This window comes from Rhineura floridana, chromosome 4 (assembly GCF_030035675.1).
Source record: "Rhineura floridana isolate rRhiFlo1 chromosome 4, rRhiFlo1.hap2, whole genome shotgun sequence".
Classification (NCBI taxonomy): Eukaryota; Metazoa; Chordata; class Lepidosauria; order Squamata; family Rhineuridae; genus Rhineura; species Rhineura floridana.
The window spans coordinates 7405241-7429795 of record NC_084483.1 but is presented as its reverse complement, the minus strand read 5'-3'; the positions used below and the strand labels follow the sequence as shown (position 1 = coordinate 7429795).

The following is a 24555-nucleotide window of genomic DNA, read 5'->3' as shown; positions in this document are numbered from 1 at the left end:
TTCGGAAGTGAGATGGGACATACTTTCTCAGTCAGAATGTAGAGTTTTAAAACCACATGTTATCTAACATATTTAAGTAATTAAATATAAACAGCAAGTCTTACCTGTTGATTGCTTGAGCAATTTCATCACTCTCCCCAAACTCCTGACGGTAAGCTCCACTCACCATGCGATCACTGGCTTTATGCTCACCAAACACCTTTTTCATAGCATCGGTTATTTCACCAACTGTACATCTGAAAAATGTAGACAGTCAAAATATTAGATTGGTTATACCTACCTCAGCAGAAGGAAATCAAAATATAGCACAGATGCTCCAAGGAGAAATTTTCTGAAGACATGGAATCAAAGTTAAACACATATAATGGGGCTGAGGGAACCTCACTTCCCTGCCCCTCTGCCCCACAGCAGCCCCTAAAAATGCTCAACGGAGGGTTGGGATGGGCTGAATGGAGGGAGCTATGGTGCTGAAAGGATCCCTGGAAATTGTGCATATGCACCTTCCATGAGGGGAAGTTGCTTGTGGAAGTTGCCAGTGCCTGATTTTCAAGGATCTTTCCCATCTCTCATGCCATAGCTCACCCCATCCAGCAGGGTTCACCAAGCCTCAGGGGAGCATTTTCAAGGGACTGCCATAGGGATTTGGGGGAGGGGGAAGTGTGCTTCCACCAACCCATTAACTGCTTAATTCTGAATCCAACCCATTACTAGGATTCAAAATGGTCCTATTTTGTTTCACTTCAACAGCTAAAGAAAAATGCAGATTGCATTATCACAGGCTATAAGCAGTCAAATTTAACTATTTGAACATACTACATTAAATGTAATCAAGGAAGAAAAAGACAGAATACCCTTCTTGATTTAAGACACTCTTTTTAAGCCAAGTTCTCATCTCTACTATTTCTTTACAAACACATTTGCAATCTGGTTTTTTTTTTAAAAAAAATGCAATCAATCAGTTATCCATAAAACTGCACATGGATGAAGCCTAGGTATATAAATGTTAATGTTTAATTTTAAGGCATATTTTTCAGAAAAAATAATTCTGCAGCTAGGATTAAAAAATAAATCTAAAGAACATGGTTCTTGCAGGAGAGTTACGGAACTCTGTTTAGTATTATAGCCAACTTGTTTCCTTCTCCCTCCCATCCTCCCCTGTGGGGTCTCCACTGTAAAATCCAGAGCTTGGATTCTAAGTTGCTCTTCTGTTCACAGGGTGAGAGGGGACTCCCACCCACTCCCTCCTCCCTCTGCTGCCGCCTCCATGCCATATTGCAAGCCTTCCCAAGAGTTCCTCCTTCCCCAGGAGCAGACTGGTGGGGGCAGGGGGAGAGGGATGCAGAAAGAAGGGATAGGCAGGGAAGCTCCTTCCCATCAACTCTTCTGTCAAGCTTCTAGAGGCGGATAGTTGTGATGGGTAAAGTCGGATTTAAATATGTTGCTATTATGCTCGTGATGAAGGTATTTTATGTGAATTGGTTTTAATTGATTGCTTTATGTATTATGTTTTGTTGTATTTTATTTTCCTGAACATTGCCCTATGATTGTGGTGGAGAGTAGTATAAAAATAGCTTATTAAAAATAAACTCTATTGTAATCATGAAAAGAAAGGGGAACGGTGTCTACATCTCTGCGAGCGCTCCCAACAGGCCCAGCAAGGAGAGTTGCAAGATCCTAAAGCCTACCCTAGCCATCCAGAAGCTGGGTTCTGGTGCCTGTCCTAGGATGCTGCTGATGAACAGTGCTACTGGGACCAACAGTGCACCACATTAGGGCAGCGCTAAGATAGTGCAGTTGGAAGGGGTGCCCCACAGGAGCAGCCTAGATACAATTGAGGTATCATTGAGAGAGATCAGGATCATAACGGGAAACAAGAGGTAAAGCCTCTCTGCTGCCTATACCAGGGTCCCAATACAGACGAGACTCCCAGGACATGCAATTTGCATTGCCCCAAAGGATCCATTCATGTCAATGGATCCTTCCGTGGCCATGCAAATTGTAGGTACAGAGTTCCTGGTCTGGATCAGGACCACAGAGAGGGGGAAATACCCCCCCGGTCCTGGTCTTGACTGGGCTACCAGCACCTGTTTGTATTGGGGGGGAAAGTTTCACTAAAGCCAATGGGATGTTCTTCCTCACTGTGAACTGCAGTGGAGGCAACGGGTGCAGGTGTACAGGCGAGCGAGTGAACTAGTGGATGAATGGAGTGTTCATGTGTGAGTGAGAATGGATGGAATTCAGTTGTGTGGGTCTCTCTCTCTCTCTCTCACACACACACGCACACACACACACACAAAATGGGTGTGTGTGACCCTGGCCATTTTTGGACCTGTCTGCCCTGCCCCCAGTATTAACCCTGATGGAATGCAGTTCTCCAAGACAAAAAGGTTCCTCATCCCTGCCTTACACCTAGATTTTGTGCTGGGCTTTAGCATAAATTAATTTTCCGGCACTGGGAAGCCATCACTGAAAATGCCTCTGCACATGTGTTGCGATTAGGCAGTTAAGACAAGGCGCCATCAAGAGGTCTCCTTCCGACAAAGTCAAGAACACTTTTGTTAGATTTAAATGTTTCACCTCCTTCTCCTCCTCCTTTCAATTGCCAACAAAGGCCCAATTGCCTCTTGAGGACCAGTTTGTTCTTCCAAAAGCAGGAAAAAGTAACAAGGTCTAGACCTCTCTACACGGCAGTAACATGGCAGTTTGTAGTAAAATTATATGAACACCACTTAGAGATTTTTTTATATATTAAGCAGTACAGAAATTGTCTAAACAAAACAAATTGCAGGACACACTTCCCACCCTTTGGTGCATCCTTACGGGGCAGCCTCAATTTGCTGCCGTTCTTCTACATCCTTAACTAGGTCCTGCTACTCCCCTGAAGCCCATCTGACCGGAAGCTGCCTCAGAGGATCTTGCTCGGCTGAATGATGCACAGGCCGGGAGGACTATAAGCAGGATGAGAGGAATAAAGGAGAAAAATATGCACTAAAGTTGCTTCTGCCCTCCTTTTCCCCTTAGATTCATATTCAAGGTTTATTTATCAATTTGTTCTCTTTTTATTTTGGTTTTTCTGTAAAGATCTCAACAGCAGTGAATTAGCTTCATAATTCCCAGCCTCTTACCCTTAAGTGAGGTAAATCAAGATGAGAGACTGGGACTTCCCTAGGCTACTCCAGTGGGGTTAACAGCTGAACTGGTTTTGAATTTAATCACATGTAAACCACTCTAGCCACACATAGAAACCAGCAAATTACTTCTGAGGCCACAAAGCAGGACCTCAGAAAGCTAGTACAGAGTAGACACTAGATATGCTTAACTCTTTGGTAAATGCCCAGTGCTTTCCCATATACCTTGCACGTGCTGCTTCTACGGCAAGGGCCAGCAAGTTGCCTTGGCCTGTGGCAGCACATTCCGTCAGGGCAGTGAGACAATGCTGGGCTTCGACTTCATCTCGGCAAGCTTTCACCTTCAAGGAGAAGCACAAAATAAAACTGTACAACATACAGGAATTGTTTACAACATAACCCTATAGGGCTCCTCATCTCTGTTTTGAGTTGACTGGCTTTGTTTTCTTACTTGCATAGCATCGTGGGTTTTTTTTTAATTTGTAAGCCACTCACAGAACTTTTTGAACTGGAATTGCATCATCAGTATCTATTAGTTTACTAGCTTCAGTGAGATCTTTATCACTATGTCTCCTCTATACCTGTTAACTGGAATGTTAACTGGAGCCCGGAGCAGGGAGCATATCACCTCTGTGCTTTATCGACTCCACTGGCTCCCAATTTGTTTCCGGGCGCAATTCAAAGTGCTTGTTCTGACCTTTAAAGCCCTAAACAGCCTTGGACCAATGTACCTGAGGGACCGCTTATACCCATATGTACCTGCCCGGGATTTAAGATCATCTGCCTCTGGTCTCCTCTGCGTGCCTGGAATGAAAGATGTTAGACTGACAGGCACATGGGAGAGCTGTGACCCCCAAGCTTTGGAATATCCTACCCCAAGAAGCCTGCTCTGCTCCCTTCCCTGTTGGTTTTCCGGAGAATTCTGAAAACGATCTTGTTCTGGAGAGCCTTTGGGAAGGACTGAAGGTACAGCCTGACACTGATTTTATACCTTCTATGTTAATTTTTACCTCTGTAGTCCCTTCAGTACCACTCCCTATATGTGTGTGTGTGTGTGTGTGTGTGTGTATATAGTATTTTATGTATTTTAATTGCATTTTATGTATTTTAATTATAATATTTTATGTATTTTATATAGTATAAAATATATAGTATTTTATGTATTTTAATTGCATTTTATGTATTTTAATTTATTTTAATGTTTTGGTTATCTTTATCTTTTATTATGTACATGTTCAATTTTATTGTAAGCTGCCCTGAGTCCCCTATTATAAGATAGAAGGGCGGGATAGAAATATTTTAAATAAATAAATACTTTTGCTGCAGTTTAACTACCTTGCCATGGGTGTCATATAAACAACAGTTAACTAAACATTATTTTTTTAAAAGAACTCCAAGAAACAAATTGAAAGCCAAGGTGCTACATATGCTTAGGGAGTTATTCCCAAATATGCAGCCTAAAATTCTTTTAATATCTTCATATCATCACGACAAGTCAACTCTGAACACTGCAACTCATTTTCCAGCTCTGCTAAAAAGTTAAACACTAAACACATCAAGTTGGATCCAGACTTGGGGAATCTTGCAATAGGCTCACTGAAATCAATGGAATTTAAGTTATGCCTGGGTCTACTCTAAGTATGACAGTTTGTGGAAATAAGTCGTCATGGGGCAAGAACAACAAAAGGTCATGCAGAGAACTCTAAACACTCAATAGGTTTTTGTGTCCCCTGTCTACAAGTAGCCCACTGCACTGAACAGTATAGCAGTCCTGAAACTCAAGAGAGTTCTGGTTCAAGTGGAGCCCGTCCCTTTTGTACAGGCCCGGCTTGTCCCAAAATGTTCCCCAGTGCCTAACAAATCCAAACCCCTCCTCCCGACACCATCGTCTCATCCATGCATTGAGACTGCAAAGCTGGTCCTGTCTGGCTGGTCCTGCGCGTGGAACCGGTAGCATTTCAGAGAAAGCCACCTTGGAGGTCCTGGCTTTCAGCATCCTACCTAGCAACCTAAATTTTGCTTCCAGGGCCTCACGGCTGCATTTCCCCATGTCATTGGTGTCAACATGCACCACGACCACTGACTCCTCCCCAGCACTGTCTACCAAACTATCTAAATGATGGGCGATATTCGCAACCTTCGCACCAGGCAGGCAAAACAACTTGAGGTCTGTATGCCCATCACACACCCCACTGTCTATGTTCCTAATGATCGAATCACCCACTACAAGGCAAGAAGTACCAGAGATCGTATGGCAAACATACACGGTATAACGGACCAAGGAATTTCAGAAGGAAATCACCATGTGTTTTATAGATTACAGCAAAGCCTTTGATTGTGCAGATCATGAAAAACTATGGAATGCTTTAAAAGCAATGGCTGTGCCACAGCATCTCATTGTCCTGATGCGCCACCTATACTCTGGACAATAGACTACTGTAAGGACAGAATATGGAGAAACTGATTGGTTCCCCATCGGAAAGGGGGTGAGACAGGGGTGTATTTTATTACTCTGTTTGTTTAATCTATGTGCAGAACATATCATACAGGAAGCGGGATTGGACCAAGATGAAGGAGGTGTGAAAATTGGAGGGAGAAATATCAATAATTTAAGATATGCAGATGATACCATACTACTAGCAGAAACCAGTAATGATCTGAAACAAATGCTGTTGAATGTTAAAGAGGAAAGAACAAAAGCAGGACTACAGCTGAACGTCGAGAAGACTAAAGTAATGACAACAGAAGATTTATGAAACTTTAAAGGTGACAATGAGGACATTGAACTTGTCAAGAATTATCAATACCTTAGCAGTCATTAACCAAAATGGAGACAATAGTCAAGAAATTAGGAGAAAGCTAGGACTGGAGAGGGCAGCTATGAGAGAACTAGAAAAGGTTCTCAAATGCAAAGATGTATCACTGAACACCAAAGTCAGGATCATTCAGACCATGGTATTCCCGACCTCTATGTATGGATGTGAAAGTTGGACAGTGAAAATAGTGGATAAGAGAAAAACCAACTAATTTGAAATGTGGTGTTGGAGGAGAGCTTTGCAGATACCATGGACTGTGAAAAAGACAAATAATTGTGTATTTATAACAACTTAAACCAGAACTATCACTAGAAGCTAAAATGATGAAATTGAGGTTATTGTACTTTGGACGCATAATGAGAAGACATGATTCACTAGAAAAGACAATAATTCTGGGAAAAACAGAAAGAAGTAGAAAAAGAGGAAGGCCAAACAAGAGATGGATTGATTCCATAAAGGAAGCCACAGACCTGAACTTACAAGATCTGAACAGGGTGGTTTATAACAAATGCTATTGGAGGTTGCTGATTCATAGGGTCGCCGTAAGTTGTAATCGACTTGAAGGCACATAGCAACAACAGCAGCAGAGACACAGAAGCACATGCATGTGCCTAAGGGGCTCCTAAACATGGAACTTTCCTGACATTTACTACTGATGAAAAAGAAAAAACCTAAGCAATGCATACACATGCCATTATTTATTTCTAAAATAAAGAGCCTTTGCTGTTTTAGACTGTGATATTTGATTTTAGACTGTGATGTTTTTTGTACCATACTGTATTTTATTGTATCTATGTTCACCGCCCAGAGAGCTATTGCTAGTCGGGCGGTATATAAGTTTTAAAAATAAATAAATAAATAAATAAATAAATAAAATGCACACCCTGCCCATAATGCTAATTAACCATATGCCCAAAGTTGGATGGGGGAAAGCCATTCAGCAATCACAAACTAAAACAGGTTTGGCAGGGTTTTCCAATGCAATTGTGACAGTCAATTTAGGAAGGTGGCCACACTTAAAATCAAATGAAGTGTGCAGAAAACAAAAGCGACACATTGTTCTTTATGAAAATCAGGAATGTTTAAAATCAACACCACATACTTCTTTTGGGAGCATTCTCCGCATGTATTACATTCACATTCTACAACCGGATGAAAAATGGAGCTGAAATGTCATGTTCAGCATGTGTCTTTTGGGAGACTGAGTTTCCCTTCACTTCAGCATACAAAAGCCGCTTTATTTATTTAGACTATCTTGATGTTTTATTATTGTACTATAGTTAGCACACGCATTTTATTACACGGTATACAGCAGTCACATAAACCTCAAGTTTATTCCATCAACTGCATCCTATATTCATCCCTAGGCAGCTAAAGGGAAGTTCTCAGTAAGTGTGGTTGTTGCCTAATGTGAGGCTTATTGTATGCTTTGTAATTTATTAGGCCATTTATGTGCCTACCCCAGAGATATTGGAACTTACATTCGGTCACAGAGAAATAAGATATTGAATTAAAGCATATAATTCAAGAGATTTGTAGAAAGATAGTACAGGAATACCCTGCTTTACGGACTTTCATTTTACATACACTCGCGACTACCGACATACTCCGTACTCCACCATTCCAGTTTACGGACGTTTGCGTCACACTTATGGACACTGACGTAACCACCTGAACTTGCGTTCTGTACAGCACGTGCCTCGTGCTTTGCGGCAGCAGCGTTAGCGTCGTCTTCTCCTTTGGGATCTGAGCGACACTGAGCGACTCCTGACCTGAAGGCTAAGCGACTCCTTTACAATTTTACTGCACAGTACATTGGTCTAAGCAACTCCTTAAGTTCTTTACAGTATTGTACTGTACAGTCCCTTGGTGCAAGTCGTAGCGATCCGAGCCTCGCCAGCACCTGCTGGCTCTGCCTGCGTGGGTGGCACCTCGTGCTTATAGTAAAGTAAGTACAACCTGAAGTCCAGGAGTTACACGGGCCCCCTGATTTCACTTTACACCTCTCCATTGTCCCATCGGAGTTCTTCCTTTCCTGCTTTATTTCATTGTGATACAATTAAAAAAAAATTAAAAAATTTTAAAAAAAAATAATAAAAAATCTAGTTTTATGACTTGAGCAAAAGGCTTCCCTCCCCCCAGCTAGTTGAGAACAAAATACGCTCCGGACCCATTGCGTATGTTAATGCGGGGTATTCCTGTAGTTGTGACAATTTACTTGCCAAATCAATCAAAAACCAAATGGAAAGAACTGAAGGAAACGCAGGCTTCAGCTTTTCAAAACTCCAAAGCAATTAGCTATAAGAGTTACAGCTACAGCTGAAAAAAAAGTCACTACCTGCCACTCCAAGTCGTTAGTTCAGCTTATAAACATTTCAACTATATCATTAAAAAAAACAACTATCAGTATACAAGGCCTAGGTAGAGAGAGGGCTGTGCGGTGCTCATGGGAGGGGCTTGAGCAGAGAGCCATTATTAGTGGAGACTGCTCTAGGTCGTTTCAGTGAGCCAGTCTCAGCCAGCCATTCTTCTAAAGCATGGGTTCTCAACAAGGGGGGAATTCCCCCCCGGGGGGGAATTTTAGGGTTCTAGGGGGGGAATTGGGACGACTATTCAGCAAAGTGTGATGTCCTGTAAATTATGTACAATCTGTAAAATTGTAGTTTGCTTTTAATTTAATCTGCGACATTCAATAAAGTTTATTGAATGTCACAGATTAAAATCGATTCTTGAACATGCAGCATTATTTTCATTTGCAAAATTAAATTATTATTTAAAGACCAGAAAGTGCTCCAAGAAATTTTGTTATAATATAAACTAAGAAATTTTTCTCTGACGAGAAACACCACCGTCACTCGCGAAATGTCAACACGCTATGAGAGACTATCTTGGGAAGGGGGGAATTATATTCTGAACAACGGTGAAAGGGGGGAATGGAGCAAAAAAGGTTGAGAACCACTGTTCTAAAGAAACTGCAGAACAGAGGAAGAGGGGAAATAGTACTCTGCTGACCAATATGAGGACCCCGTCATGTGTCGCCATGTGTACTCTTATGCTGAGAAGGATCATGCCCCAGGAATTAAAATTCTTTCTAGCATATGAAGAGAATGAGTGATCTGTTGCTGAGTCTTGCAGCAAAGAGGTGAGCTGCTGCAGCTACGCTAAGAAGGTGGCTTGGAAAGTCCTCAGTTCAAATCACAGCCACTAACAAGCAGAAGGCAAATCACTAATTCATAGCTCTCCTTTCCCTCTCCCGGTCTGCAACGTAGGAGTGATAGTACTGGCCTGCCTTATATGAGGCCACCGCCTTGCTGAAGCTAAGCAGGTCTGGGTCTGGTCAGTGCCTGGATGGGAGACTGCCTGGGAACCACATGTATGCCGCCCTGGGTTCGATGGTGAAAGAAAGGCCGGGTATAAATGTAACAAGTAAGTAAATAAAACCCTTGAACCAACTGAAATAGCGCACATATATTTCAATTGGTCAAAGTAGTCCTAAGCATATTAAGAAGCATTCCTAATTTTTTGTGTGTTTGACATAATGATAGAACAATGTCAATATGACTTTTTTTCTTTTCAACCAACCACTATTTACTGATGTTTTTGATTATATTTTTACTGATTTTATTATAATCTTGTATGTTATATACCACCTTGATATACTTTTATGGTAGTGCAGATTATATATGCTTCAATAAAAAAATATTCTTTCACCTCTTAAACTAACACTTACCTTTTTAAGTTTTTCAATCTGTTTGTTACGGACTGAAGTGTTGTCAATTGCCAAAACTTCAACAGTTTCTTCTTTTTCCAACTGGTATTTATTTACTCCAACAATTACTTCAGAACCTGCGTATTTCCCACACATAAAGAAGTTAGAATAAATTCACTACCTGCTTACTGGAAAAAAAAGTTAGTGTTTGCTTCTATCAAGTCACATTATTGCTACTACCACTTCTACTACTACATTTATTATCTGCCCTTCACCAGTGGGTCCCAGGTCAGATCAGAACAATATAAAATATATTATTAAAAACAGTTTAGAACAAATTAACTAAATGCAATTATTAATTGACTTCAATCCTAACCCCACTTACCTCGAAGCAAGTCACACTGAACTCAGTGGTACTTACTTGTGAGTACACATGCGTAAGATGGGGCTGTAAAATTTCTTTGACTGAATGACAGTTATTTAAAATAGCTGCAGTTGAATTTTTCCTATTTGTAAATAATATATATATACACACACACACACACACACTCACTCACATATACAGTAGGGCCCCACTCATATGGCGGGTTATGGTCCAGATCCCCGCCAAAAAGCGGAACTCATTCAATAGAATGGTGCCTGATGCCCGAAAAACGCCGTAAAAGCGGAACAAGCGCCGTATGAGTGGGGCCTTACTCTAATTGAAAGCCGCTGTATTCGCAGAACGCCAAAAAGCAGGCTGCCAAAAAGCGGGGCCCTACTGTGTATGTATATATATATATATATATATATATATTATACATATATTCACTAATAGGCAAAAAACCTTGGGTTTAAGAATGTACCTATAGCCCACAGATATTTCTATCAAACTTTAAAAAGCCGGGAAATTGGGCAGCTAGAGTGAATGCACCAGGGGAGCAGGAGACCTGACCTCCTCTCTCAGATACTGTACTGTCCTACAAATTTGTAAAAATGCAAACACAATTTGGGCTGGTCTTTCACAATCCAATCCACTCCCTGTATAGCTTGGAAGAATTTGTAAGATGTACCTCTGAGCATATGGTGAGTGGTAGCAATACCTGCAATCAGCCCAGATAGCAGAAACAAGACGTGCTGAGCTAATCTTGTTTGAGCAGAGAGGAAGCAACAATATTAAAACAGTTGATATCATTCAGATAGTCACTTTAAATATGTTTGATTTACTTTGCAATTTTAGTGAAGTTTCCTATAGTAAATCATTCTCTTTTACTTCTGTTTCTGTGAATATGTGAAGTACAGCAACACTTTGCAACACTTAAAGCTCCAAAACAATTGTGGAATAATGGCACTGACTGTTCTGCAGAATAGTTTCCAATGGACATGAGGAGTGTCTCAGTTTGCACAAGATAAAACAGTGGGAGGAGAAATATATTCTAGCAAATTTCTAGGTGTGCTCTATGTTTTTAATTGACCATGCCCACATTTCCTTAAGTGGAGTGGTTTAAACATAGCAGGTTAACATCCTGCATATTGGGCAGGCCAAGTTCGTTTTTTCCAACAGCTAGAGTCATTGCTTAAGTATCAACATATTGTAATAAGTCTGATTTTACAACAAACTGCAGCTTCAGATTCAACTGTTAATGCCCCTGACATAGAAATAGAGCATAACCTCATGCTTAGCAGATGTAAAACTGACTGGGGGAGAGGGACGCTGGCATAAGGGAGGAGGAAGGGGGAGGAGGAAGGGAGAGGAGAAGCAGAGGAGGGGGAGGAGAGAAGGGAAGGGGAAAGACATGCCTGATCATTTGCATGCTTTTGAGTTCAGTGTGATTTACTCTTATGCAATCATGGCGAGGATAGGTAAAACTGACCATGGGGAAGGGAGGAGGGGGAGAAGGAGGGGATTGCAAGGGGAGGGGGAAGGAGGGGATTGCAAGGGGAGGGGGAAGGAGGGGATTGCAAGGGGAGGGGGAAGCAGGGATAAAGGAAAGGGCAGGTTTGATCATTTGCATGCTTTCTGAGTTCAGTGGGATTTACTCCTGTACAATTATGCTTAGGATAGGTGAAAGTGACCTGAGGGAGGGGCAGGGAGGTGAGGAGGAGGGGAGGAGATTGGATGGGTGGGCACTGGGCAGAGGGGAAGCCCCTTTCCTTTCCAAAAAGAAAACATTGTGAACAGTATCATTCTTTTTCAGGCTTTCCCCCACCTTTTTATTCTACAGCAGACACATGTAGCCTCCCACCCAAATTTAAACCAAAGCTGTCCCTGGCCACATCCACACCAGACCTTTATTTCCCTTTAGATAATATGATGGCTTCTCCCAAAGAATCCTGGGAAGGGTAGTTTGTGAAGGGTGCTAAGAGTTGCTAGGAGATGCCATGTTTCCCTCACAGAGCTTCAATCAGAGCGGCTGACTGTTAAACCACTCTGGCCACTCGAGCTCTGTCAGTGGAACAGGAGTCTCCTCTCAGCACCATTCGCATACTACCCTGAACACACCCGATCTTGTCTGATCTCGGAATGACTGTTGGAAAAAACAAACTTCGCCTGCTCAAGATGCACGTTTTCAGCCTGCTATGCTTAAACTACTCCACTTAAGGAAAGGTGGGCATGGACAATTAAAAACATAGAGCACATCTAGAAATTTGCTACAATATATTTCACCTCCCACTGTTATATCTTGTGCAAACTGAGACACTCCTCATGTCCACTGGAGACTATTCTGCAGAACAGTCAGTCCCATTATTCCACAATTGATTTGAGAGGTTTTTTAGTGTAAAGTCTGCAAAGTGTTGCTCTATTTCGCATATTCACAGAAACAGAAGCAAAAGAAAATAATTTACTATAGGAAACTTCACTAAAATTGCAAAGTAAATCAAGCATATTTAAAGCAACTATCTAAACTATATCAACTGTCTTAATATAGCACAGTGGGGAGGAGAGCCTAGCTAGGAGTCCAGAATTTGCGAGTTCAAATCCCTGCTTGTGTCTCCTGGGTGTAAAGGGTGAGCTAAAGATCACCCCCACAGTGAGTGGCTCAGAGGTTACGTGCCCTGTCACCTGTGCAGCCGTGGGCAAGTTGCATAGTCTCGAGGAGCCCAATTGTCCCCCAGCTGGCAGTTGCGGACAAAGAAGGGCTGTGCAGCTGTGGCAAGCTGAGCACGCCCTAGCCAGCTGGAAGGACTAGCCTCAGAGGGAGACAATGGTAAAACCCCTCTGAATACCGCTTACCATGAAAACCCTATTCATAGGGTCGCCATAAGTCAGGATTGACTTGAAAACAGTCAATTTCCATTTCCATATTGTTACTTTCCCCTGCTAAAACAAGATCAGCACAGCACATGTCTTGGTTCTGTTATCTGGGCTAATTGGGCAGGTTTGATCATTTGCATGCTTACTGAGATCAATGGGATTTATTCCTGTGGAGGATAAGAGGGAGGGAGGGCGGGCTGAAGTGGGCAGGCAAGGAGGAAGGAGGAGGAAGGGAAGAGGAAGGGAGAGGAGAGAGAAAGGAGAGGAGAGGGGGGAGAGAAAAGGCAGGTCTGATCATTTGCATGCTTACTGAGTTCAATGGGATTTCGTCCCATGCAATCATGCTTAGAATAGGTAAAACTGACCGTGGAGGAGGGGGAGGGGACAGGAGAGGGAAGGAGGACGAAGGAGGGGATTGGAAGGTCAGAGTAAGGGGCAAGGTCAGTAACGGGATTACAGGTTCTCTGTGAACATGGCTGATTTTTAATTAATTTCAACAAATTAAGAGAACTCCGACAGAAAAAAGTCCCACAGGGGTCTGGAATTTTTCTCTCTTGTTTTACGCTTTGAACTCTAGATTCTCTCTGAGTGTTTTATGTATCACCATGAAAACTTAGAGGGTTGTTAAGCAAGCATTTCTGAGTCCAGAACTGCAAGTTTTGTAAGGTTTTGTTTTGAAATGAGCTTATGAAAAGCAGCAGAATGGCATGGGGGTATTTTCAATTTCACATTACGGAAAGCAAAAAATCCATGCTGGCCATAGTATACAGCCACTCTTGCGGCTGTATAATTCATGTTCAAAGTGCCTGTTATTTCAATGAGAGTTGCTTGTCTAGATGTGGGCCAGATTCCAGCTGTGTCAAGTTAAATATGAGCACCCACTTTCCTTACCAGAATCAATCCTGGCTTGTTTTCGAGCAGCACATTCTTCAATTCGAAGTTTTGGTATTCCTTCAGCCACAGCTTTGGCCATCCCACCCATTTCCTCAATCTCATTAATGAGCTAATACATACAACAAAGTTTGGATATTGTTAATGGCTATCAATATGAGGCTACTGCCTAGTGCAAACATCATTTCATTTATGCTACACTATCTTGCCCACTATTTGCAAGGCAACTAGTGACTAAAACAAGGAGAGATCCCTAAGGCCTCTACACTAGACAGGCCAACTTTGACAGGTGGGCAAGATAGAAAAGGAGATCAGCAAATGGATGGTTACAGTGACCACCTTTGAAGGTGCGCTCTCCCCCAAGGGTCTCCTTGTCAGGACTGACTAGCACTGATTGTGAATGGAGCTCCCTGTCAGCACCAAAGAAACAATTAGGCTCCCATTGTTCCACTGTAGCTATATCCAAACCTGCCCCACATCAGGTGTGGGGTAGGTGGGCATGGTTTGGAGAAAATGGCCTCATGGGCAAAATTGGGACCCCGATGGCCCATGGGCCAGAGATTCCCCACCCCTGATTTAAGAGATAATTAACCTCCCAAACCTTGATACTTTGTCATTATCATCAGTCCAGGAATGTCCCACAACAGACTTCTGAAATTGGCTATAACTCGAAATAGAAGAATTCACAAACCTGATTGAGGTAGCTGGTATGCAAATAATTTCCTTTCCATATATTTATTCTGTATGAATAATATATTTTCTTAGGTCTAAGCTGAGAAAAACCCAGCCAATAGGACATACATTTTTGCATTTAAAGGTGTGTGCGCTAAAGTTATTTCTTAAGTCAAACTAATAATGGTAGAAATGTTATATGTTTTTTCTGTTAATCTTTAAAACTCTATACTTAAAGAATTGTCACCATTCCAAATAACACTTCCTTAAAACATGAGTGGCATTCCTTAAAATCAGATTTGTGAACAGATTTTTGTCTACCCACATACGGCAAGTAAAATTTGATTTCAGCTAATCAGGAAGGGATATTTTTTTATAAATTGGAAGACACACAATTCTTTTCTTTTAGGCCAGCAGTGTGCCATTAATGACTAAGAAGTCAATCCAAACACTGGCCAGCAGTGGTGGGGCTTGATGGAACAGAGTAGCCACTTGCACAGCCCCACTGCTCATGCCAGTCAGTATAAAGGGGAGGTCGAGAAAAATAGCCTTTCACTACAGCATCTCCCATGCAGGCTTGGATCCAGTGCCAGCCCAGTGACAGTAGCTTCTGCCTGCCCACTGTTTGGGTGGGTACAGCAGGGCACTCCTCACCAATAGCAGAATGTGGCACAGCTGAGGGACATCTCTGTCCCATCCAAACCCCTAGAAGATTGGGGTTTTTGACTGCCCTGCAAATATAAGTATATACGAACATACAGGCCTGCAATGACTCCCTACTGGGAGGAAGGGTGGGATAGAAATTTAATAAATAATTTTTCAGGACTTATTTGCAAGGCTACTAAAAACGATCAACATCTTTATTTCCTGTGCCACCCTACCAAAGACAAAACACTGACCTTTAAAGCAGCTTCATACAGATCATTGGTAAGAGATTCCATCAGAAATGAGCCACCCCATGGATCTGCAACTTTAGGAATTCCAGACTCTTCCTGTATTATGATTTGGGTATTCCTGGCAATTCGAGCACTTTTCACAGTTGGCAATCCCAAAGCTTCATCAAATGAATTTGTATGCAAGGACTGAGTACCACCAAACACAGCTGCCATTGCCTCAATTGTAGTGCGGATAATATTATTATAAGGATCCTGAAAGAAAAATCAAAGCATTTGTAAGGAATATACCACTGTGCAAATGCATTGCATTTGTAGTAGACCAATATTGACTGCACAGTCGACTGTACCAGACCAACCATTAAAAAACTGTGCTTCTACCCTCCCTTTTTTTGTTGTGAAAACTCCACACTAGTGCAGTTGATGTTCCTATCCCCAAATGCTCCATTTCAGGGCTTATCCCCAGGTTACTGCGAGTGGTAACTTCCTGCCACATTGGGGAAGGTCACCTCAGCCTTATCCTAATCCCCTCCAGCAACACAGATTGGGGGTGAAAAATGTACTGTTCATCCATATTCAGGATTGCTGAACTACCTTCTCCTAGATTTACATCATTGTTAACCACATATTAAAATATATATAAATCATGTGTGTCCTTAATATAAAATATTTAACTAAATACCACGCTGCAGGGAAGTTGGGCACCCTGGTCTGCTGCTAGGAGGAGGGGAGGGATATAAATCAAATAATAAATAAAAATCATATCCAAGTTCAGTAACAACAGATGAAAAAATCCAAACGCTATAGAGGTGAATGCTACTTCCTTATTTCTCCATCCATTCTCTTATACATCTTACAGATCTCTTTAAATGTGAAAATGAAATGAACTGCCTTCTATACACACACACACACACACACACACGAGCTGTTAGAAGGCATCCAGCGTTATTTATTATCTCTTACATCAGAAAAGCAAACTGGTGAGCGTACAACACTATAATCACTTCTCTGAATATTAAATCTGTGGTAAATACTTTAAATTCTGATTCCAACCTGTTCAGTCAGTGACCATCCAGAAGTCTGACAATGAGCTCTAAGGAGAAGTGATTTGGTGTCCTTGGGCTGAAACATCCTCTCTATTAAATGAGCCCAAAGCCGCCTCCCGGCTCTTAGCTTAGCTATTTCCATGTAGAAGTTCATACCAATTCCCCAGAAGAAAGACAGCCTGTAATAAAAGCACAAAGGTTCTTATCTGGGTAGAGTAAGTAATAAATAATGTGGATTATAAATATAAATGGCAGTGCTCTTGAACCTAAAATAGAAAGAAATATGCTTCAGCTTGTCTTTGAAATAGTCAAGGGATACTTTTTGCTAGTACAGACATGGAAAGGAAAGTTCTAACCATGGCCAACAATAATTGCTGTTAGACTAATCTTTCCCTAAAGTATCCTGTGAACCTACTGGACTGCCATATTCATCATGGGGTCAGAGGTGTATCCAATGCTGCAGTTTTGATCCTGCAGTAGACCTCTGCTTCTGCAACAGCACTTTCCCCTTCACTCCTGTGCAGCCCCCCCCTCAAAATCTGCTGCAGAGGGTTAGGGGAGCTTCCAGAACAGATTTTGGGGGCATACAGGGAGAGGAGAGGAAGTCCCAGTGCATGAGCAGAACTCTGCTCATGCAGTGTTGGATACCAGACAAAAATACTAATGTAGAAGCACCCTTAATGGAGTCCCAATAACACTACTTATCTAATTTGTTTATCTGACACACACAAAAATCTCAGTTTTCATAGCAGCTCTAACTAGGGATAGCACAGAATTCAGTGCGAGACGGATGCATGTCAAGATTTCCCCTCCATCTGCATGCTTGCATACACACAAGGACCAGATCAAATACTTGAAAATGCTTGCTGCTTTCAGTAACACCATTTTTTAAAAAGAAAAACATGTGGATTTAACACAAATAACTACGCTCTTACCCTTCATTGTCTTAGGCTTGTTCTACGTGCTTCTTGGGAACTTTGCAGATTACATACCTCTGTGCTTAGCTCTGACTGTCTTGTTATTTCAGTGCAAATTAAGTAGCCCATGGCCCATCCATTAGCCATCTCTCCACAGGGATTATTTTCAGTGGAAGAATTTTAATATTGAAAAGGCTAGAAAGTGATGGTTGTGTATGAGGGAAGAGCAGGGAAGCTTGACACCCAGGAGTAAGGTTTATATTTATTCAAAAGTCCTACAGAATTCAGAAGAGTTTTTTCCCCCTAGCAAATATATACAGCATCATATTCTCAGTGCTTGAAATGCTGTTTTGCACTATTTCTGAACAATCGGGGAGATGCACTAATGGGAGAACACAATAAATTATGACAGGGGCACATGGGTGGTTCACTAGAACCAGATCCACCAAAAGTGAAGGGTGCTCCCTGACATTCCTACTCTAGCCACCCACCCACTCTGCAATAACTGTTTTCCAAAGTTTGCAGTTAATAATTGCTTTGAACTGGAATGTAGGATGTGTTCACTAGTCTGACAGCACAATCCTGTACAGGTCTACTCAAAAGTAAATCCCATTAGGATGATATTTATTTTTTATACAACTTACTCCTAGGTAAGTGTGTGTATAATTACAGGAGCGATTAAATTATATTGTACAAAGTGCAAAGATGATTTGGTTGCACCAAACCATACAGAAACCAAGATAAAAGTGGCTGCTCTCCCTTTTGAAATACAGTTATTCAAATGTCTCTCAAACTAATAGAAATATGCTTATATATGCTAGAGGCAGAAATGAAAAACTGTCAATTTTTTTATTTTCCAAGGGCCAGTGGTCATTGCCTGTTTCCCCCTCTAGTTTTTACCATATGCTTTTCTGTTTCTTGGGTTTTTTTTTTAAAAAAAAATCCAGTTGGGACAAGCATTCCAGTGGACTCAAAAGCTTGCTAATTTGCTCACTACAGTTTGATGGTTTTAAAAGTACATGGGGTTTTCAAGAGATTAAAGAAGCTGGCTTTTATGAAAGCCTTTCCTTTTCTTTATTTTTAAACAAGCAGGAAACCTCTTCCCCAAAACCAGGCAAAGCAATCCCTTCCCAATTAAACTACAATTAAAAAATGTTTCCCCAAGTCTCTGAGCATGGACAGAGTGCACAGAGTGAAAAGGTTTTTTGAAATTGCCATTTTTATTCTGGTCACTCTGTGCATACTAAAGGGCTTCCCCTCCTGTTAAGCAGCAGTGACCCCATTGCTGGGAGGCTAATACTGTGGCTCCACCCCACTGGGTGAGCTGCTCCTAACTTGTAACCACTATACAACATTAGTGTAGTATCTATATTTCATACTTTCTTTAAAACCACAAATTAATGTGGAAACAGGAAGGAATGGATTTAAGATTGAACACACATGAAATTGACATGGAACAGAAAGGTTCATCTGTCCCAGGGTCTGTAGACTACCAGTGGTCTGTGAGCTTCGCTCAGGTCCACAAACTGTCTGGATTTGTGGCTGGAGACAGCACACCCATTGAACTAAATATTCATATTGATTTTAATTGTATTTTTATTGGTTCTTTTATTTCTTATATTGTTCTTCATTGTATTACATTCTATGAAAATAAAATAGACCAAGAACAGAACAGAATATCCAAGAAGTCAAGGAAGGAATAAAAATATAATTAAAAATCATATAGCATTTAGCACAGTGCATTACAATTGCTATAGCACAGAGAAAAATCATTAAGTGGTCTGTCAAGACCCTCAGCAATTTTCAAGTGGTCTCTGGGAAAAACAGTTCAGGAACCACTGGTCTATCGCTAAAGTAGACCATAGGTGCGTTGCCAAACTCTTGACAGATACTGCAAAATACAGAAGAGCCCTCTCCACATGCACAGGATACTGCAACAGAGACATGTGGATTTAATAACTGCAAGCAGCCCTTTTGACCTATTAGAAAAAACCAGAGAATAACAGGAGAAGAAAGGCATTAAGACTAACCAAAGCAACACAAAGTTGTGTTTGCTGGCATTCAAATTTACTAGAACTCTTCATGCTGGTTATTAAGCAAAGAAAAAAACTACACCGAACCCCAAAAACCAATCAGCAATGTTGGTGGGTTGGAGTGGAGAGAGAAAACTCTTTCAGGACATAATGGAAAAGACTCCAAGCCAGCCATTTGTACGATGTGTTCTCTAGTCTGACAGCACAATCCTATGCAGGTCTACTCTTAAATTAATCCCATTATGTTCAATGCGATTTATTCCCAGGGCAAATATGAAAAATTGTTGTATAAGAGACATAGGGATCCCCTGCTACATAGACTTTGCCTCTACACAGCCAACATTATTCAATCAGGGAAACATGCATAATTAACGTAAGAATTACATCGCTTTGAACATAAAAACAACAACATTGAATTCTGGCATAATGGAAAAAGAGGGATGACAATTACTGTTTGCCACAGAACACAAACTACAATGGGATGAAAAGGTGTTGCCTGTGATGGATGATTGTCAAGACAAACAAAATGAGCTTCATACAACCATAGCTATAACTTCAACCTATAGCGCATAGCAGCTCACTTGGAACCAGAGCCCTATCTTAAAATGAAAGGCTAAATTTACACACACACACACACAAGATGAACTGATGTACCTTGGTGCAAATTCATCAATGGTAAGACCAGCCTGGAGCCCCGTTCTGCAGTACTCCAAGCCATCAGCTATTGTATAAGCTAATTCCAAAATCGCATCAGCTCCAGCTTCCTGCATATGGTATCCGCTGATGGAAATAGAATTAAATTTGGGCATGTGCTACAATAAAAAAAAATACAGGTTTGTTCTACAAACGTCCTCAATATATGAATATTGCACATATAGTAATGATAATGAGAGGGTATTAAAGCAAAAATACCTTTGATGTGTATTGAAAGATGTCAGCAATTATCCGCATTGATGGATCTGGGGGGAAAATATATGTATTTCGAACCATGAATTCTTTCAGTATATCATTCTGTATTGTCCCTGTCAGCTTGGATTGAGGTACTCCTTGTTCTTCCCCAGTTACAATGAATGTAGCTAGGACAGGAATTACTGCCCCATTCATTGTCATCGAAACAGACATTTTCTCCAAAGGAATTCCATCAAAAAGAATCTTGGTATCTTCTACCGTATCAATAGCAACTCCGGCCATTCCAACATCACCACGTACTCGGGGGTTGTCCGAATCATATCCACGATGAGTTGCCAAATCAAAAGCAACAGATAAACCCTGTTGGCCAGCTAGTCTCATAAAAAAGAGAAAATAATAATAAAAGGGTTAAAAATGAAAAAAAAAAAACCCAAACATACATTTTAATTCAGGGTCAGACAGAAGCACAGGTTGCAACCTATACTCTATTTATTAGTTTCTGCAGCATTATTGTTAGTCTTAAAAAGCTGGTAATCTTCACTTCATGAAATAACTTGTGAATGGATAACACAGCAAGGAGTGTAATGAAAAAGAATGCACAAAATACACTGATGCAAAAATCATGTACTGTACTGCATCAAGACTGACAGAAATATGTGAAATGGAAGGAAGAGGAAGCATCAGTGTTTGAGTATACATTCTAAGACCCTGGCCAGATGTTACCTTTTCATTACAGTACGGGCAGTAGCATGCCCCTCTCAGCACAAGCCACACCCCAGTCTGGGAACAGACAACGGCTTTAGAGAAAACCCTGACGAAGAATCACAGATTCACCTAGAATTCAGTGAAATTAGATGCTAGTTCCTACTGATTGTGAGGGAGGTGAAAACAGGATGTGCACAGGCTTGCTAGCTCTCACACCAAGTTGAAAATGTAAGGTCTGACTATAGCCCTATAATATAGTGTAATATGTGTATGTCCTATGGAACATATTACTTGAATATGAGCATACTAGGTCTTTGCCCCGCACGCTTTGCATGCAAACGCCACATACACTCACACATATGCACACACACACACACACACACACAGGTGCTCCCAAAGACACACACAAAGAGACAACTCCAAAATGTACCCCCCACCCACAGGCAACTCCCAAAACAGCACCCCAGGCACTTGCCACCACCCAGTTTAGGCCACTTACTAGCCTCTCGCCTGCCTTAACCACTTACCCTGCCTCCTGTGTTGTTGTCCCACACCCACTCCCCCATCCGCCCCTCCTGATGCTCAGTCACCTGCCCGCTCGGTCACCGACACTGGCCCACCTGCTTGCTTGCTTGCTCGCTCACCCCCAACGCTCACTCTCTCACGCACCTGCCATCCTTGCTTTACTCACTGGCTCCCCTACTAACCCCCCAGGAACCCACTGTCCCCACCCCAACCCACTTGCCTCGGCTCTTAGCTCAGCCACCTTTGTGTTTTGCAGCCTTACCTTTTCATTACGAAGATAACTTGCTGCTAAAACTCATCAACTGCATTAACATAGTGAAACCAAAAGTTAAATCCCATATTCAGTATGCGTTCAACATCTTTACTCAAATTTTGTGCAGTTAAATTATTCCAAAAGAGAAATGATCTGTGCCTTGTCAAAGAGATTTGTTCCCTAAAACATATTAATGGTAATTCTTGTATATTTCTTTACTAATAATCTCTGGACAAACAGACAGACAATGTCTTGAACAACAAAATCCTCCTCAAATAGCATCTTTTACTTCATAATTCACAATATAGGAAAGGGTGTTGAGTATCCATTGTCCATCCTGGTCCTATGCAGAGTTAAACATACCTATGTCCATTGATGTCACTGGACATCAATGTCCATTTTACAGTATCAGGCTGTAAAAGTAACACAGAAATGAGTCAATAAAAATCAACCACAGCAGGTCAAGAGTTGAGCAGAGACATGATCAGACACAACTAAGCTCCTCACTTAACTTTTATCAACATCTACAACTCCAGATTTTACAATTATAGTCATGTAGAAAATTGAAGAACTTCTAAATGTAATGATACCTCCAAAAGCTGTTTCATATTAACAGATTCTGCAGTGGCCAAAAATGGTTACTTTTTTTTTCCAAAAGGGAAAGGAGGAACAGAGTACGCATGAAGCTGCTTTTTAAAAAGAGAAAGAGAGAAGCCTGCTCTTTTGAAATTTTTGGTATTGTATTTTCAATGAGAATATCCATTTCAAGAAATCAACAAATGAAAAAACTGCAAATGGAACCAGCTGTTGTCATTTGCACAGAAGCCTTGTAACTTGTGCAAATAACTTGCTTTACTAAAATCAGAAGATGTAATTGTCCCTATCATACCACAAGAGAGGCCAAACTCTAAACTATCCTTTCTTTGCAAGGTGGAAATAGGGGGAAGACAGATGGGTGTTGTCTTTGATCTGGCAGTGTTTGAACCATAACCATTTTAGATGCAACTTCTAACTACGAAAGGGACTGAGAGCTAAGAAAATAATTTGCAAATGATCAAAGGCTCTACTTCCACAACTATCCTTCTGAAACTAAATTCCTGATCCTGCACATGTTTACTCAAAGTCAAGTTCCATCAAGTTCAGTGATGCTCACTCCCGAATAAGTGTGCACAGTAACGCACTTACAGCCCCATCTTATCCATAACTACTCAGAATTCTACTATGGATTCCAGAGCAGCTTACTTCAGAGTATGCATGTGTAGGATTGCTGTGTTATACATTTAATACTTTGACACATAAACCATTTATTTATATAAATTTATATCCCGCCCTTCCTCCCAGGAGCCCAGAGCAGCTACTACAGAGCAACCCTAACCACTTCTACTCAGAAATCCCACTGAATTCAATGGGCTTACTTCTAGGTAAGTGGTGTTAGGATTGCAGCCCTAGCCTGTATTCTCCCCCACCCTCATTCTCTTAGGACTGTATCTCACCCTTGATGTTGTCCTTGTAGAACTTGTTGCTTTCTTCAACGGTGCTGAAACCAGCATACTGGCGGATGGTCCAAGGCCTGTAAGTATACATGGTAGGATAAGGACCACGAGTGAAGGGTTTTACCCCAGGTAGTTCCTCAGGAAAGTCCTTTGTGTCCCGTACAGAGTACAATGGTTTGACAGCAATTCCCTCCGGGGTGTGCCATATTAATTCTTCTGGATTCTTGCCCTTTAGCTGTTTTTTGGCCATTGCCACCCACTCTGGGTGGAGTAGCTGCTCATGGAGCAAACGCCGAGGGTGCTCATGGAGATGGGACCCTGCTGCTTTCCTGTAATGGGAGGGCCAGAGGCGCAGAAGTCCATTCTTGGCTCTTAACATTTTTTGACCGAAGTAGGTGTTAAAATGCAGCCTGTGGATTGAGACCTGAATGTTACAATATGACTCCATGCAATTGTTGTCTTTTTTAAAGGAAGCCCAAGAGGTAGATTTTGGGGTTTAGATCTTCCTCTCACAGCACTAGGCACTTCAAAAAATTGTGTTCAGCATTTAAGTTGAAGACTGAAGTTAAGACTTTTCTGAGGTTTGTACTGTCACAGCCACCTTTCATCTCGATTTCACAATCAAGAGTTAGCCAAAGTGGTTTAACAATCAATCCCTCTTCCCAGGCAACTCTGGAAATTGTAGCTCTTTGAAGGGGTCTCCTAACAACTCTCAGCACCCTTAACAAACTACACTTCCCAGGATTCTTTGGGAGAAGCCATGACTGTTTATAAAGTGGAATACTACTTCTTTAAATGTACAGTGAAGACGGGCCCTATCTAGATCACTACTGGAATAGGGTTGCCACTGGGGAAGAAAGGGTTTATCGGGTGTTCTAAAATCTGAGTTTCCATTCTGTGTAAAAGATCTTCAAAACAAACATAACAACTAAGTATGCCTATAAACTATTCTGCCTTTAAAAAAAGATACCTATGGCCTTAAGTTGAACCCCACGCTATATCAATGTGCAGTAAGAAACCCTCTCTACCACATTTTAAAGTGAGAGGTGCTGGAGTTCAACCCGCCTGAAATTCCTATCTGCCTCAGATCTAGAAACCCCACTCTCGGGATGGGATGAGCTTTCTGCAATTACTTGGCGGTGAGAGCAAAGCGCTCTACACATGCACAAAGACACTTTTTTCTTGTTTAGATATAGACCAAAGCTGAGACCTTGCGGGCCTCCCGTTGTTGGTGGACTACAACTCTTATCATCCCTGAGCATTGGCGGCTGCGGACCCACAAAGCTAACCACATCTGATGCACACATGGAAGGGTGAGCGACGGGGAGGG

The 24555-nt window shown here is 41.5% G+C and overlaps 1 protein-coding gene across 4 annotated transcripts in view; it reads right to left on the bottom strand.

The window, feature by feature from the left end:
- Positions 1-24555, bottom strand: part of MMUT (methylmalonyl-CoA mutase) — a 28137-nt gene that overhangs the window by 3361 nt on the left and 221 nt on the right. For 2 of the 4 annotated variants that reach the window (XM_061622334.1, XM_061622335.1), the window contains exons 2-10: positions 23226-23635; positions 20253-20620; positions 19995-20152; positions 16398-16569; positions 15351-15599; positions 13780-13891; positions 9675-9790; positions 3354-3469; positions 105-236 (exon numbers count right to left, since the gene is read on the bottom strand). In XM_061622334.1, the coding sequence (XP_061478318.1) occupies positions 105-236; positions 3354-3469; positions 9675-9790; positions 13780-13891; positions 15351-15599; positions 16398-16569; positions 19995-20152; positions 20253-20620; positions 23226-23635 (1833 nt within the window). The other 2 variants (XM_061622338.1, XM_061622336.1) reach the window with 2 other exon arrangements.